Source organism: Antechinus flavipes, chromosome 3, assembly GCF_016432865.1.
Source record: "Antechinus flavipes isolate AdamAnt ecotype Samford, QLD, Australia chromosome 3, AdamAnt_v2, whole genome shotgun sequence".
Taxonomy (NCBI): Eukaryota; Metazoa; Chordata; class Mammalia; order Dasyuromorphia; family Dasyuridae; genus Antechinus; species Antechinus flavipes.
The window spans coordinates 155784646-155803238 of NC_067400.1; the positions used below are offsets into that span (position 1 = coordinate 155784646).

Below are 18593 nucleotides of genomic sequence, written 5' to 3' on the forward strand. Positions count from 1 at the left end.
CTACAAAGATAAGGCATTAGAATGAGGGCTTGAAAAAAGCTTCCTCAAGAAGATGGGATTTTCTCTATGATGAAAAGGACTTCAGGGAACGCAATAGGTGGAGATGAGGAGAGATAACATTCCAGACATGGAAGCTAGCCAGAGAAACTATCCTGATTCTGGAAAAGAATGTCATGCTCAAGGAATAAATAATAAGAAAGCAAATGTCAATGTATCAAAGAATGCATTGCACAGAATAAAAGAAAAGTAGACTCAAAGGGGCTGGGGGATTGGTTAGGAAGATTAAAAAGATTAGGTTAGGAAGAGCTTTCAAGGGCAAGCAAAGGATTTTGTGTTTGATCCTGGAGGAAATAGAGACCTACTGAAATGTACTAAGTAATAGAGTGACATAGTAGGACCTGAGCTTTAGGAAATCACTTTGGTAGTTCAATGATGGTTGAATAGGAGTAAAAAAAGACCAATAATTTGAGTCAAAATTTTTCTTTTTGGGTCTCTTCAATTGTTCTTATTTTTAAGTGTTTTTTAAAGCTCTTGGTAGAACTTCTTACAAATCTTAAATTTATGCATTTCTTTTGGTTTTGCTATTTCTACTGAGCATGCCAAAGTTTGATTTTTGAAGTTTGATTTTTAAAGTCGTTTTGCTTTTGAAAAGTGAACAATCTATGACCTGCTCCATCTTTTACAATCTTTTTTTCTGTATCTTTGCATCAAAAATAGATTAAAAATAGAGGATAAAAATGGGTTTGGGACTGCCTGAGGGGGATCTTCTTCCTAATTTAAAGCCAAGAATAACATTTGCTTCAATTATCTAGATGTTCTAATTACCTGAAGTAATTTCATAATTGGTTCCATTTTCAATTGCACTTTTCAGAGGAGACTGAGTTTCATAGCATCAGTTTCATTTCAATAAAATTTCAGTTCAAGTGAAAATGTTTTTTGGTTTAGTAGATTTTTAAACAGAGAATGCAACATGGAATGTAACAAATGACAATTATTGTTATAAATGGATGGTAATTTTTAGTGAAAGGGAAGGATAGCTTATTAATATTTTTCATTTCATTTGTTTGAATAATCTTTCTTAAAATTCCAAATTAAGGGAAAAGGATATATAAGATATTTCTTTGAGTTACTTAGCCTGCTAGCTCCCTATATTTTAAGGTATTCATTAATTCATGGCTGCAATCTTGGAGAGATTGGCATGTTTAGTTTCAGCAAAGCCTTTAGAAGGGAAAAGCAGATTTAGCAAGTGAATATATCTGGTTAAGAAGTTGGTGCTGGAGACTAGGATTAAGGATTCTGAAATCTGGACCTTAACATGTTGGCCAGGGTACTTCTGCACCTAAGAAGACTTGTGTTTGTTTGTTTGTTTTTTTTAATTGCCTTAATTCTTGCAAATTTGTTTTTTTTTTTTTAAGCTTTAAACTAAAAAGGAAGGGGAAAGAAAAAAATTACATAGCTATATCAACTAGCATAGATAACTTCAAGAATAGGTAAAATGAATTTTTGGTGAGAAACCCAGAAATTCACTGGAAACAAAATACAAGGGGAAAAAAGCCCAAAATAAAACTCATGATCTAAGATATCTACATACAAGTGCATGAATTTGGGTCATAAGCATTTTAAATTAGTGATCTCAACAGAAGAAGGCAAATTTATCACAAAATCTTTTTGGCCTGAGACATGGGCCTAGAAGGGTATACTTTATTCAAAAGAAACAATTGGGTCAAACAAGTGGGTAGCAGGGAAAGTATATTTATGAGATAGACTCATGTGAGGAAATCTAAGAATCTGCACTGTTTGAGGATGGGGATCAATCATCCATTGAAGAATCAGCAAGTATTGATTAAGTGCCAGGCATTGTACTAGGCACTAAGCATACAAAAGCAGTGAATAAAACTTTATGCACAAGGTGTTCATTCTAATGGGAAGACAACAAAGACATATAGAAATAGGCAAGATAAATCTAAAAAGAATAAATATGAATAAATATAATGTATGGTATTTGACAATAAGTATAATATTCAGCACCCAGAGTCTGGTACCTCTCCACCAAAAAGACAGATTTAAAGGTATGAAGATATTTTCCCCTGGAATTTGTATTGGTCATTATAGTTACTAGGAATTCATTTTCTTTTTATTGTTATCTTATTCATATTATTATGTTAGGTACACATAACAATATCTTGGTTCTAACTACATCAGTTTATATATTTTGGAACATTTTGCATTTGTCACTTCTTAACAGCACAATAATATTCCATTTTGCATTCTATTCTGTTCAGTCAATTCTCAGTGGATAGGCACTTTGTTTCTGAGTTTATTTTTTTCTTTTTAAATGCTACCACAAAAAGTGCTGTTAGGAGTATTTTGGTATGTGTGAAGTCTTTTTTCTTTCTCTCTTTGATATTCTTTGTAAAACGTACTCATTAGTGGATTCACTAAAAAATGGATAATTTAGTGAATTCTCTAAATTAATATTAAACATTTCCCCAAGAATGGTGGAATTAATTCACAATTCCACCAATTGTTTTTGTGTGTTAATCTTGCTATTGTCCCTTCAAAGATGTACAAGTCTCATCTTTTATCCTTTCTGTCAATGTGATAGAATGTAATAAATTTGAAGTTTACATTTGTCTTGTGATTAGTTGAAGCATTTTTTCATATTTTTATTATTCTGAATTTCTTTTGAAAACATCTTATGCTCGTCTAATGGGAAATGGCTCTCAGTCTCATATAGGGAATCAGACATACATATCTTGGATATGTCTTTTTTGTGAAAAAATTAATATGAAGAGTTTTACTCACCTGGTTTTCTCTATTCTTGTTCTAGATACATTTATCCTGTTTGTACAAAACATTTTTGCTCATTTGTAATTGAAACTATGTTTTATTTTATAAAGAATATCCCCTTTTATCATAATTGTGGGAGATATCTTCTTGCATTCTTTTTTCTTTTTCTTTTCTTTTCTTTTTTTTGTAACTTTATAGCTAGCACTTGTAGTTTATTGTGCTATATTGCCCATGAGGCTGCCCTAACCTAAGTATCTATCAAGTTTCTTTCCAATTTTCACAGTAATCCTTATAAAGTTGAAAGATCTATTAGTATCTTGTTCTTGGAGTTACCAAAAATGAAGTTGCTGTATTCAATTGTTTCTAGTCATGCTTGTTTCTCTATTCCATTTATGTACATTTCTTTTGTCCACCTAAACAGTACGCTTTAAATAGTTTTGAATTTATAATAAGTTCATAGTATAATTTAAGATTTGCATATACTATTATTTTTCCTTCATGCCTGCTTTCCCCCTCATCATCTCATTTCACATCCTACATTTTAAAAAATTTTCTTTAAACTAATTTTGCTTTTATCTAGCTTTATTAAAAAAAAACATTTGATATTTTGATTTGCATGGAAATGAATATATAAATTAACTTTGATATTTACTTTTATTATCATAAGCTAACTATAAAAATAATTCTTTCAAATATTTATATTTTCCTTAATTTATGTAAAAAGTGTTCTTCAATTGCATTTATTCCATTCTTGAGAGTACCTCAGTAAATTAGTCAAATATTATTTATATTATTAATATTATTGTTACTTTAATAAGGATTTCTCTTTTTTTCTTACTGATGCTATACATAATTGCTGATTTTGTGAGTTTCTTTTGCATTATACTACTTTATTAAAGTCATTAGATATGCAGAGTAGTTTCTTCACTGAATATTTTCTATACCATAGGTAGTAATTGCTTTTTAAACATTTGTTATAATTCTTTTGTAGTTTTTTTGTCTTTTTTTTTTACTTTTTAATATTCTATTTGTGGATTTTAAATTTTTCCTATAAAGATTGAGTTATTTTTAAAATCTCACTCTCTTTCCACTATGTCATCTAGCTGCCCCTGAAAAATCTCAATTTCTTCTTGAATTATTAATCTTTGTAAATACAAATTTAATAATTATCAGTTTTTAATTTTGTTAGAATTTTATTTTATAAAGCAAATTTTGATTATTTTATTTATTTCCTATGTTTGATTTGAAGTCACATTGTTCATTTCCAAAAATTGTTGATTGGATTATTTTTTTTCTTTTCATCAATCAAGAAAAGGTTTATTGCTGTAGTGGCATTATTTTATTTCATCTTTATGTCCCATTCTATTCCTCCTCACTCTTTTACCCTGAAAACTATCATAGCCAAAAAAAAAAAACTAAAAGAAAAAAATAATTCAGTAAAATTAATTTTTCATCCCCAGATGAAGAACCTCTGGTAGATGCAATGTTCTACAAACTGTGTTTGTAACTTTAATCATTTCATTTTTGGTGTTCTTTCCATTTTCATTGTTGAAGTTATGTGTTTGGGGAGTTTTGAAAGGCTAGCACCTCCAGTGTAGAGTTTGCTTAGCCCATTTCAGTGCTGATCATTCTCCTTTGATGCCCTCCTAAGATCCAGCTCTTACCTCTGGCTCCAAGAAGCTGTAACATCTGTACAGTGGCCATGTCTCAGTAAACAGGCTAAATCAAATTGAGAGTAACCAGCTAGCCTCCAACTGTTAATGAGTCAGGATCATGTCTAACCCAAGCATGTGAAGACTTGACCTGATGCAATGGTTGGATAGAACAATTTATTCCAAGATCAGGAAGGTGACCTAGAGCTTGGTTAGCCATCAAGGTTTTCAAAGTCATCTTCTTCATTCCAAGTCATCACCAGCCATCTTGATTTTGAAATCCCAATGGACTTTGATGTCTCAAGAAACGAGAGTTTTATGCAACTTTGCTTCACTTAAATCACTTAAATGCATAAAAATCAAGACATCACCGACATTATTGATCTTCTTTGAAAACAAAGGACAAATAGCAGCCATCCTGTACGGTGCTTCCTGGTTCAATTTGCTTCACTTTACATAAATTCATGAACCTTTCTATAATATTCTTTTTATTAGTTTTTAAAGTACAGTAAAATGTCATCACATTTATGTAAAAAAATGTGGTTAGCCATTCTCTAGTTAATGAGTATCTATTCTGTTTCCAATTTCTTTATTTTCAAAGGAAAAAAAATTGCTGTTATAAACACTCTGAGTACAAAAAAAATCTTCCCTTTTTTTTGGTGGTAATATGTCTGATAGTGACTCTTTATGTCAGTTTATTTTTTTGTTATTGACTTTATCTTACCTAAATACAATATATTTTGAAGCTCAAAGTAGGCAATTATGGTTTTTAGTATTCTTGTGGAGAGATGTGGATTCTCTTGTTCAGTGCTGTATAGTCTGTATTAAGAATTGTTGGACTGTTTTGGATTATTTGCTGCACTATAGTCTTCAGGTCTTTATATCTGTCATACTCTGTAAAGGAGAATTATAATCATATATTCTGTAAGCAAGTTTAGTTATTTTGACTTGCATAAAATTCATGCAGTCTTTTAAAATACTTATTTTTTTCTTTTTTGCTAAGTTTTCCTCTAGTTGTAGCTTCCATGTCAATTGTTCTCTCAGAAACTTTTTCATTTTCAGGAGAGCTTCTCCATTATAGAATCAAATGTTCCTTCTCTGTTCATGGTAATTTTTTTTTTTAATTTTACACTGAGAATTTTAACTTCTAACCTAAATTCATTCATACATTTTTATTTAATGAGCTATTTCTTTTAAATGACTTTGAAATTTCTTACTGTCCCATGATCTCTGAGGAGAGTCCTTAGAAGTCTGTAATACTGTTTTATTTTTCTTTGATGTAATTGGGTGAACCATACTGACTTCATTTTGTGATTCAGTTCTAGATTTAGCTCAGTTCCCTTTCTGTTCAATTGTGGATTTAGTCCAATTTCTGTGAGAAAACTGTATTCCACTGTGGAAATTGAGAAACTTTCTTGCATTGTTTGAATCAACCCTGTGTGACTGGGAAGCTGGAATACCTCTCATTGCTGCTGAAAGACTCTTACCTTAACTAAGGACCTAGGTTTTGCCAACCAGAAATCAGAAGCAAGTTGGTAGGAAAGTGAATAGGTGAAACTCCCTGAAATCAGATAAAGAAACATCCCATTCCTCCCAAATATCTGTATATAATCAAAGGAAGGTGAAAATAATAAATGATTAAGATAAGCCAAGTTTTCAGATAAAACATATGGAATGCTTGAGATGTATTACTGTGAGAAAACTCCTTGCCCTGGACCCAACTCCAGCAAAACAGGAATGGGTCCAGGGACCTCTGAATCATCAGCAGTACTGACAATTTCTAGTGCAAAGACACTTGGATGGTTGACAGGAAAGCTTTGTCATTGGGTGAGAGGAGGGCCTTGGGAACCAGCACACCAGCAGTGACTATGGCAATCCCACTTATTTCTCCTCTCCTCCTTCCAGTGTTAAAGCTTTTTCTTGCCTCTTTTATGTTAGACAATTTACATCCATCCCAAATCCCCCTTTCCCTTTTCCCCAGTACTCTCCTCTATCATCCCTTAATTTTATTTTTTACATAGTATCCGTTTATATTCAATTCATACCAATGTTCTCTTATATACTCCTTCTAATTGCCATAATAATGAGAAAGTTCTCAAAATAATGAGTTACAAGTATCATCCACCCATATATATCCCTTTCCTATTTGCCTTCTTATGCTTCTCTTGTGTCCTTTTCTATTAAGTTCTGATATTTTCATCACAAATGTTTGAAAATCCTTTTTTTTTTCCATTTACCTTTCCCCCGAAGGTTTATACTCAGTTTTGTTGAGTAGGTGATTCTTGGCTGTAATCCTACTTCTATTACTCTCCAAAATATCTTATTCCAATTCCTCTAGTCCTTTAATGTAGATGTTACTAAAACTTGTTATCCTGACTGTGGCCCCCCACTGCACTTGAATTGTTTCTTTCTGGATGTTTGCAATATTTTCTCCTTGACTCTGAAGTTCTGGAATTTGGCTATAATATTCCTGGGAGTTTTCATTTTGGGGATCTCTTTCAGGAGGTGATTGATGTATTCTTTCAATTTCTATTTTACCCTCTGGTTCTAGTATATCAGGAAATTTTCCTTGATAACTTCTTGAAAAATGATAGCTATTCTTTTGATCATGACTTTCAGGTAGACCAGTAACTTTTAAATTATCTCTCCTAGATCTGTTTTCCAGATCAGTTGTTTTTTTTAATGAAATATTTCACATTTTTAATTTTTTCTTTCCTTTCTTTTTTTATTGTATCTTCATTTCTCATAGACATTAGCTTCCATTGGCTCAATTCTAATTTTTAAGGAATCGTTTTCCTCAATGAGCTTTTGTACTCTATCTCATTTGATCAATTTTGCTTTTTAAGGCATTCTTCTCCTCATTAGCTTTTTATATTTCCATTTCCACTACTCTCAATTCTCCTCCTAATTTTTTTCTATATCTCTTAATTTGATTTTCAAAATCCCTTTTGAGTTCTCCCATGGTCTTAGAGAAATTCTTATTTTTCTTGGAGGTTTTGGATATGGGAACTTTGATTTTTTTAAATCTTCATCTTTGTTTTTTCCTTCATCCTGATTTTTAAACTGCTTTTTGATTTTTACTCCTTTATTTTACCCAAGTATGGACTCTCTATTTGTACTTTCAATGTGCCTAGGATAATATGAGTTTTTTTTTTTTGTTTGTTTGTTTTTTTAAGAAAAAAGTACCTTTCCCAAACCCAGTCATAGCCATACATATGACAGATGAATGGAATCATAGATTTTATTATTTTTTTTATACCAACCTATTTTCATTTCTTTCATTGTTTAAGTTTTCAATTAGATTGACTAGTTCACCTCATTTAAAGGAATGATTCAAATTCCTTTTGTTGAACATACAAATTCTCATTGATTAAACTCTCCAGAATATGATATTTAGAGACACAATCTGACAGTTTCTATTTTCCTAATTATTCTTTTTCCATTCTTACCCCTTTATTTCTTATAAAGGAGAAATAGGCTGGTATTATTGTTATTTATTTCTTCTGACATGTCAGGTTTTCTCCTAGATGTCAGTTATATTTGTTTAATGTTGGTCCTTCTGAACTTAGTGGTTCTACCTTGGTATTCCAGTATTTCTCATAATCTGAAATTCTTTTTTTTCCCAATAGTTCTGGCAATTTTCATGTATGATGTTTGAATGTTGGAAGAATATTTGAATTGTTATTTCTGAATTATCATGCTGGAAGCCTTATATTCCTTACATCATATTCAAAATCAGTATTTGTTTTATAGAGCTCTCAGCTATTCAGATCATTTGGCCTTATGAATTAGTTTAATTTTCTTTCTCTTTTTGTTATTTTGTGTTCCAATGCTTTTGTTCTCTTTTATTCCCAGAGAATTTATTATCTTGGAGAATATTTCACATTTATGAGTAAATTTTCTATTCTTTTAAAGATTTCTTCCTTGAAAGCTCCAATCCCTTTAACAATTGTTATTGTTATTAGTAGCTACATTTTTTCAATTTTTTCATTTTCATTTATAATAATTTTATTTGTCTCAGAAATATTTAACTAAGTGTCCTTCAGCAAAAAAGTGCTTATTCATTACATTAGATTATTTTCTGGACTGAATATATTTTTCCTTTGTCCATCGTTCATTCATTTTAGTTATTTTTTCTATAGTTCTCTTCCTTCTATTGGATTTCTTATTAGCCATGATTTCTTTCTCATACCAGAGAACACTAGACGGACTTGGTGCTATATATGCATTTATGCCTGTTCTTTCCAAATTACTGGGTTTAGAGAGTTCTGTAGCTCTGTCTAAGCATAAATAACTAAGTTTTTGTCAAAAGAATATTCCAACAGATTTTTGAAACAAGGTCTCTTTTTCTCCTTTCATTAAGCCCTGCAGGAAGCCTAGTCTATAGTTTACTATGCTAGTAACATTACAATCTTGGACTTTTTCCTCCTCCATACATGTCAAACCTTTTTCAGTCCCAGTCCCCTGATCCAACTCCTTCAGTGGCAGTGATATTTTTAAAAGCAAAACCCAATGAGAGGCCTTTTTTTTTTTTTTTTTTTAAATCAAGCTGTGCTCTAATATTCACTTAATGTTCTATTGGTCCTCCTTTGCTAGTGTGGGAGATGCCAGAATAATGAGACTTCAGATTATCAAATTTATCTTGGGTTAATTGTGTTCACCAGCAAAGGAGTCCCACCTGCATGGGCTGAGATCCTCCAAAATGAGTTTATTTGAGGAATATATAAGAAATTATTTTGTATATATATTATATAAAAGAAATATATTGCATATATATTTATATAGATGGGCAAAATAATTTCTTTTTTCTCTTCTTGTTATTGCTATTATGCTCTTGGTTGGTTGGTTTTTTGGTTGTTTGTGAAGATATAAAAAGAGACCCAATCCTACTATCCATATCTGTCATTTTCATGTAAATCACTCAGTCTTTTAAAGGAAGATATGAGTGAAAAGCCAAATGAATTGAATAAATTTTTTTCCTCCTTTAATCTTTTCTGACCTGCAATGCATTATTAATGGTATGCCATTCAGACCAGATGCCTATAAGGCTACTGAGAAAGGGTGTAATAAATGAAATAGTAAGTGATAAAGAACTCTTATTACTTTGCATCTGAATGTTTATAATGAGTCACTTGCTACTGAGGAGACAGCTGTTCACTGGGATACTATTAGCCAGGAAAAAAAAAAAAAATGCTTTCCTGGAAGAATCTCCTGCATTAAGACCTAACATATAATCCACAGTAATTCCCTTGATCTGATTTATGTTAAACTGTTTTGACATATAATAATGCTACTTGACCCACCCATTCTTTAAAAATTTAATTAATTAAAATTTGATTAATTAAAAGCCTCCATTTTCACCAGATGCACCAAGTCCTAGGAAGTTAAACCCATATATGGAAAGCACCAGACATGGTCATTTTTTTGGTTTGTTTTTGGTCACTAATGGTGTTTTTTTTTTTTTTTTTTAATCCTTAAGAGTTTTCTTGGGAAAATTGAAATATATTTATTACATCTTTGAGAATCTGCCTACAAAACAGAGCAATAATATTACAGTAGATTTAGGAGTATAGATTCAAAGTTAGAAATGACCTCAGAAGTCATCTCTTTCAACTCCCTCATTTTACAGATGAAGAAACTGATATTGAAGTACTAGTTCAAGGTCACACAGGCAGTAAGAAGCTGAGCTAGAATCTGAATCCAAGACATCAACTTGGCTTCTACCACTGATTCTGTAATTCTATGCTGTTGTTTTTCAAGGATGGAAAGGAAGAATAATTTTCTCTGAAGGAGTTGCAGTTTTCTTGAAGAATTAAAACAATCTGTTGTTAAAATAATGAATTCAATTACCCATATAAAAGGCTACTTATTGAGCAATATGCATGTTTGTAAATATACATACACATATATAATATGCATATACATACATATATACTGACATAATGCATGTCAAGTCTTACATAAATTCTGTCTATATACATATATTTACATATATTACATATGTTTGTATGCATACATAAATCTGTATGTATGTATAAAGCATACAGTATCTGGTGCTAAGTATATATGAAATTAGTAAAAAAAAAAAATTTTAAGAGCCCATTTTTGTCCCTTAGCTTAAAGGCTGTTTGGGAAAACAAGATATATACAGTGAAATAGTTAACTAAGAAAGCAGCAAATTGGAAATTACTCAAATAATTAGCATATACATTATGCACTATAAAAATTCATGAAATGAGATTAGTGTGAGATCTTATGGGAAAGGCTTTGTGGAGAAGGTAGGTACCCTGAAGAATGAATAGTATTATTTCCTCTGGGCACAGGAGAAAGAGAACAATGCTAATTTGAAGGAACTGCATCAGTGAAAGCTACAAATTGAGATTGTGAGTGCCTTTTCAGTAAACACTGAGAGACAATAGCTAGACAAACCCACTGGTCTGCTGATGGGACAACAGTGTGATTTAGGGGTTTTTTTAAGGGGGTGGAGAGGAGTTGGATTGGCTAATGCTAATTTTAAATCTCACAGGGAGCTAAGGGAAGTTTTTGAGCTGTGGAGTAACATGATAAAATTAGCATCTTATCACAATCATTTATGCCATGGAAAATAGTTTCAACATCCTTTCTCTTACTAGTTAATACTTATTATGTTCCCATTGACAGCATGAATGAAACAACATGCTTTGGGGACTCAATGAATTTTGAATATACAAAAACCCTAAGTCACAAGTGAGGTGGGTTTGGAGCAGGTCCAGAAGTCTATCTTTAGCTGCTCATTGACAGGTATGAGTCAGAAGCTTTGGCTTTTGGACTCAGACATAGAGTTGAAGAGCCGACAGACAGAAAAAACATAGAATTATATATTTAATGTCCCTCGATGTGACTAAGTCATTTCTTTTTCTTCTGGTGAACAAAGTCTCAGTCTCTCTCTTTCTTCCTGTGGATGTACATATAAGAACAACATGGGAGACACTGGCACAGGACCTCCCAGCATGAGAATTTGCTGTGCTCTATGAGCAAAGCAAAATTGAACGCAAGATGCACAAAATTAGGAAAGCTTCCCCAAATGTTCTTATAAAGTGTTTGTGTCTGATCTGTGGCAGAGTATTCCGAGCTCATAGTGATCTGATTTATTTAAATGCATTGTCTCTGCTGGCTGGTCTTGATGAATCCAATTTTAAGATGGCTCATGTTCTTTTTGCTTTCTTATATTTAAATTTGTCTTCCTGCTTTCACAATAACTCCTGCCTGATCTCATTATTGCTTGGCCACAGAGGTGAGAGGGGTGGGTGAAAGGGGAAGTTTCTCAGCAAACACAGGGAGTACTGATGAGAGCACTGAAAGAGCTCTTGGAACTCTTACCTCCTTACCCTAATATCCTGTGTTTCCCTGGCACCTAAACTGTACCAGATGACCTTGCACATCCCTCCCTCACTCAAATACAATTCACTTGCATCTCATGACATCACCTCCCTCATGCTCCTCTTTGAGAATGAAGGACAAACAATAACAAATTGCACCATCAGATAGATGTCTGAGTAGGAGAGGAAGATCTAAAATATCCCTTGTACTATTGAACATCATGGTTTTGCTTAGTGATTCTTTCTTCCTTTTCCTTTTCTCCTCCCCACCTATTCAATTTTTACCTATCCTCAAAAACCCAATTTAAGCTTTAATCCTTCCTCTGACCTCATAGTACTTACCTTCTATTTAACAACTCACTACTTACTGCCTTGTCATATTTTTTAATTCTTGATTTTTGGAGGGGTATAATATATATATATATATAATTATATATAATTTGAGGACATATAATGTCTCATATATGTATATTATAGTGGGTCAACTAAGTAATGTAGTAAATAGAATTCTGGGTCTGGAATTTAAATCTAGATTCATATACTTACTACTTGTAGGAATCTGGCAAGTCCTTTAACCTCTGTTTGCCTCCATTTCCTCATCTGAACATGAGAATAATAATATTAACTACCTTCCAAGATTAATGTGAAACCAAATAAGATAATAATTGTGAAACACTTAGCTGAGTACCCTGTATATAGGAAGCATTATAAAAAATTACTATTATTATTATCTTTTCAAAATTATTTTAATGATCAAAAATTTACTTATTTCCCCCATTTACTAGGAGAAAAAAAATTCATATAACAATAGTCAAGCAAAACAAATTCCCATATTAGATTATCCAAAAATCCACATCTTGTCTCACCTAGATTGTAAGAACCTTAAGATGGTGGAATTTTTTTCATATTTATTAGTGTAATTCACATCACATAATAAAATGCTTTGTACACAGGTATCACTCAATAAATATCTATTGGTGGATTTAATTTATTAGCTGCTTCATGATTTTTCTTTACATGAATAAAAAATCTTACAACTGGTCATCCAACCTTGGATGGCATCCAGTATTGGGGAACCCTCCATTGTCCAAGGCAGCCTATTTTACTATGGAATATCTTTTATTATCGGCAAAGTTTTTATTCTACCAAACTTAAACCTGATCCTTTTTGCAGCTTTGGTCTTTTTGTCTCTATCAGGCTTTCTGAAATCCTGCTGGATGAGCCTTCCATATGATAGATATCTTTGCTAAGACCTTTTTTCTTTAACTAAACTATCCTTAAGTGATAGGGCAGTGGTGCAAAAGGAGCCATTAGAATGTATATAACTAAGATATTCTTCATATAAGGCAGTCGGGCACAAGGAAGGAGCCCTGGACTTGCAATCAGGAGACTGGGCTCAGATCAAACCTCTGCTGTGTATTTGCTCTGTTTCCCAAGGGTAAGGAGTTATAACTCTCTGAACTTCAGTTTTTTTCATATTCTTAAATTGGGATAGTAATATTTGTTATATCTATCTTCCAGCAGATTTATGGAAGAAGCATTTTGTCTGTCTTAAAGAACTATTATTAACAATTTTTCAACCTATGATTCTAAATCCAATATGTTGTTGGTCCATATTTTCTCACTTCCAGATCCTGGCAAATATAGCTTTTCCTTTATTATTATGTTTTTTACTCTCCTCCATTCCCTTCCATATTCTGTTTTCTTTATTTTGTCCTCCTGTTTATCAAGTGCTTCAAAAAGACAAGCTTAATGTGGGGCCATATGGAAAAATATCATGGAGAGTATGGGACTTGAATTGAACCATAAAGAATGGGCAAGGTCCGGGTCCTTTAAAATAGAGGAAAAAGAACTGTGCTTTTTTGAAGGAATTGCATCAAGAAAAGACTGAGGGTTGCTTTATTCAAAGAACAGTCAAGAAATAATAGCTCCAACTTTCTTTTTCCTGTCTTTTTTTACATTTACCATGCTGACAGTGTCTTCTTACCAGACTGATACTTTTGTTCTTGTCTCTGGAAAATGTTGAGTTAAGGCAAAAGAATTATTCCTCTACTCCTCCTCATCTTCTCCTTCCCTACCCAATACTAAGTAGTAGACAGGAAATGCTAATAGCAGGTATGTCGATATGGCCTTAGTAGAAGGAAGAGATGGCACGAACATTTCAAGTTGTTTTGATTCACTTTTTTTTTCCCCTAAGGAAGACACACAACTAATGTTTCCTTGGCCCAAATAGGAAAAAAAAAAATCTTTCTATTGAGATAACAAAGCCAAGAAACGTTTAAAAGTCCCTTAGGTCTAAGTCAAACTCTCATATGAACAGATTAGTCTCTACCTGATACCATTGAAAAGCATTCCTTTGGCTTGGGTTTGAATACTCCAAATAGCATGAAAATGGGCATTTTCAAGGTAGCCCCTTTCATTTTGGGGAAGCATTCAGATTTAAAAAAAAAAAGAAAGCAACTTGAATACTAGGGAGAACAAGATAATACCAGAAAGAGTTCTGATAAGTATATTACAATCATCTAGACAATTACATCACATAGGATGAGGTAGTAGTGTTAAATCATTTTTCAATCATGTCTGACTTTCTCTGACCAAATTTGGGTTTTCTTGGCAATGATACTGGAGTGGTTTAGTATTTTCATTTTACAGATGAGGAAACTAAGGCAAACAGGATTAAGTGACTTTCCAGAGGGTCACACAGTGTCTGAAGCCAGATTTGAACTCAGGAAGATGAGTTTTCATGACTCCACACACTGTACTCTACCCATTGTGCTATTTTTAAGTAAAAAATACTTTTTACTTATTTTTTTCTTTCCATGTAGTCCCAGGGTATTTAAATTTTTTTAAGTTAAAAAAAATGTTAAATAAGTGAAAAAAATAAAGAAAAGGATCCCTTTTGTTAATAGGGTGTATAGGTGAAATGAAGAGTAACATGTTGAATTAAGTTGCTGTTGTTGGAATATTGTTGATGGCCTAATGCCCCCCGAAATGGACAGTGAGAAATTAGGAATAGAGGAAAAGTCAATCATTAGCCAAATATCCATTATGTTTTGTTTGCCAATGGCTCTCCATTGGTATCTAAATTTAGTCTTTCTGCTAAGCAGGCACTATTAATTATGCTTTATGACATTTTGTTTTTGTTTTGTTTTGTTTTTGATATTTGTTATAATGGTTCTGTTGTTATAATGGTTCTGTCAAAGAAGGGAAAATTCAGAAAGAGAACAAATGCATCTATGTCAATTTCAGAGAGGTCCTAGTTGACTCAATGGAGATATATAACATTACACAAGGGCAGCTAGGTGACACAGTGGATAGAATGTCTGGAGTCAGGAAAACTTACCTTCATGAGTTCAAATCTTGTATCAGGCACATCACCTATGTAATGAGGACTTCTTTCTCTTTCTCCCCCCCCCCTTCCTCTCATTGTCTCTGTATTTCTGTCTCTGTCTCCCTTCCTCTCCCCCCCTCCTCTCTTTCTCTGTGTCTGTCTCTCTTCTCGCTCTCTTTTTGATTCTCTCCCTCCTTCTCTTCCTCCCTCCCTTTCTTCTTCCCTCCCTTCCTCCTTTTCTCTCTTCCTCTTTCTCTGTCTCTCTCTCCTTTTTTCCCTCTCTTCCTCTCTCTCCTCTTTTCCTCTCTGTCTCTCTGTTTCTCTCTCTGTCTCTCTTTTTCTGTCTCTCTCTCTTTCTCTTCTCTCTTTCTCTCTCTTTCTCTCTGTCCTCCTCCTCTCCCCATCCCTCCTTTTCTCCCCCCCCCTCTCTCTATGTCTCCCTGTCTCTTTATCTCTCCCTCTCTTTCTCTCCTCCAGATAGCTTTGTGATATCTTTAATGCAGAGACATTCTCAAAGAAGAAACTCCGCAAATGCAGATCAGTAAATTCTTTGTAATCGCAATATTATAGAATGGCATTAGGTTGCTCAGAAATGAGGTAATTTGCTCATGATAATATAGCTAACATGTATCTGAGGCAAAACTTGAATGTAAGATTTCCCGATTCCAAGGCTGGCCCTCCAAATATACTGATCCTACCCTTTTCAACTGGCCTTCCCTTTCAGAATGCCCTTCCCCTTCTTTTTAGCATCCTAGATTCCTTGGTTTTCTTCATAACTTACTTACCTCACATAAAACTTCCTGGTTCCGCTCCCCCCTCCACCCCCCTGCAACTTCCCCTTTCCCATAGGACTTTCTTCCTCCAGGGGACTGACTATATGTTTTTGCACATGCATCTTGAGTTCCAGGATTATTTTGCTTTCATCTGTGGGTTCTCAGTACTTAGCACAGCGGCAGCACTTAGCAGGTACTTCCTAAAGCTGATCTGATCATGCATATGATAAAGAAGAGTAACTGGCAAGTGATGGAACAAGTATATAGATATGTGCACATCATTGTGTCTTTTTAAAGAATAACAAAGGCAATATCCTAAAACCAGAGCACTGAGTCTCAAAATTGTGATTTGAAACTTATATTACTTTGAGCAGAATATTTTAGCTACTCAAGCCTCATTCTTTCATATATAAAAATGAAGGGCTTGTACCAGATGGCCTTGGAGCACTTTGCAAACTCTACACCTGTGCATCCTATACACATAGGTATAAACTTGTTTTTACCTACTTTCTAAAACATTTTTTAGCTATAAATTGAAAAAGAGATTTTGTATGTGGCCAAAGAATCTCCCAGATTATGATATGAATGAAAAGAATATATATATTTCTCCTGAGATCTTAAATTCAAATTTCATTAGTTTAATATTAGTCCTAATAAAATTGATATGTTCCATATTATATCTAACATAGCAACAGATATGTTGCTGCTTAAACATAAGTATATACAGATTATTAGGAAGACTTAAATTAGTAAGGAGACATAATGATCATTGTATTTGGACTGAAGAATAACTGAGTTCAAATCTTAACTCAGAAATTGATTAGTTATGTGACCCTGGATAAGTACAACTTCTCTGTGTTTTAATTTCTTTATAAAATAGGGATAATAATAGCACCTGTTTATCTGAGTGGCCATGCAGATTAAACAAGGTAGCTTGAATACAGTATTTTACATACTTCAGGGTGATATATAAATGCAAAATATTATTATTCCAAGGCATATTGGTTGTTTGTCCTTTGTTCATCAGGGAGGAGATGCCATGACATGCATGTGAATTGGGTTTAAGGGAGGGAAGGCTGTCCAAGGTCACTTACCTCACTTTCCCCTCCAGAACCATCTGGGTCCAGGGGCCAGATAGAGAGCAGGAGATGGCCCTGGATTCAGTGGGAGACCTTGGTCTTTTTAAGGATACATAGCAACTGAGGTAAAGAATGGTCTCTTTCACCTAAAGAACCAATACTGTTGGTAGGAAACAGTTAACTTTTTATATCTCTTAGGCAGAACTAGGAAAAGCAATCGATAAATGTTGCAAGTAATTGAAACGTGACCAGTTTTTCAAATGTCAAGGTGTCCATGATGAGAATCAGCTGTAAGTCTTTTTAACTGATAAAAATGCAAATGAGGATGTGTTTTGTTATCAACTGAGGAGAGAGGAATTCCACTTTAAATAACTTCAAAGTTTGTTTTCCTCTTGGGTCTTCCTCCGATTCCAGCTCCAGATTTATCACATTAAGCTTGAGCACTGTCTGGAGAGTTCATCTGGCAATTATGGTTGAGCTGACTAATGCAGAAAGAAGCAGAACAGTGTTTTCCTTAGATAGGAAGTTCGATATTATAGTTTATTTGAGGTAGCCTGCTTTAGTGGAGAAAGTATAGGACTTTTAGCTTTTTTGTTGTTGTATTTTATCTTCCTCCATTAGAGTATAAGCTCTTTGAGGGGAAGGACTGTCTTTCTTATTTGTATCCCAGTTCTAAGCACAGTGCCTCGTACTTAGGAGACCCCTAATAAATATTTATTTATTATTGACTAGGAAGCAGAAGGCTTCTCTGCAACTTTCAGAGTTACTTAGAGCACTGAGAGGTTAAGTACGTTTCCCACAGTCACATAACCAGTATGTATCATAGGTAAATCTTAAACCCAGAAATATCCATTACATCATGCTACTTTATCTAATAAAGGTTAAATCCTTCTCATACTTTTAAGAGATTTTAGATCTGAATCTCTTCTTTGACATTTAACAAGGTCATAGATTTAGAGTTGGAAGGGACCTCAAAAGTCAGCTTCCTCATATTACTGATGAGGAAATAGATCCGCAGAAATACAATGACTTCTCCAAAATTACAAAAGTGGTAGGATTCAGGTATTCTGACTAAAAATCCAGTTCTCTTTTCCCCTCCACAATATTACTCCCACTTCCTAGTTTCCCCTGAGCAAATCACTTTAGCTTGTCTGTGACTCAATTTCATTTGTAAAATGAGGATAATGCTGTTCATATTACTATCTCACAGGGTTGTTATGGAGAAAACATTTTGTAAATAGCAAAGTTATATAAAAATAGTACCCAAAAGAAGAATAATCATTGAAATTGTTTATTTCCCTCTGAAAGCTCAAGTAGAACTTCTGAATATTTAATAAGGCTTTGTCTGCTTTTTTTCAGCCCATGGTAAATGTTCCTGTGGTCGCTGCATTTGTGAGCGAGGGTGGTTTGGAAAACTCTGCCAATATTCAAGAAAATGCAACATAACTGAAGAAGAAAGCAAAAGTTTGTGTGAATCAGCAGATGGCATATTGTGCTCAGGGAAGGGTGAGTATTGCAGCCATATACCCAGACAGAATACTGTTATTCTTAGGTGTTCTATTGAATGAGAACTCTGATGTCTTATCATTGTAGCATATTTTTTAAATCTG

The 18593-nt window shown here is 33.5% G+C and overlaps 1 protein-coding gene across 1 annotated transcript in view; it reads left to right on the plus strand.

The window, feature by feature from the left end:
• ITGBL1 (integrin subunit beta like 1) overlaps nucleotides 1-18593 on the plus strand; it is a 387932-nt gene that overhangs the window by 358323 nt on the left and 11016 nt on the right. The window contains exon 9 of the mRNA XM_051984082.1: nucleotides 18343-18489. Within this exon, the coding sequence (XP_051840042.1) occupies nucleotides 18343-18489 (147 nt within the window). The remainder of the gene's footprint in view (nucleotides 1-18342; nucleotides 18490-18593) is intronic.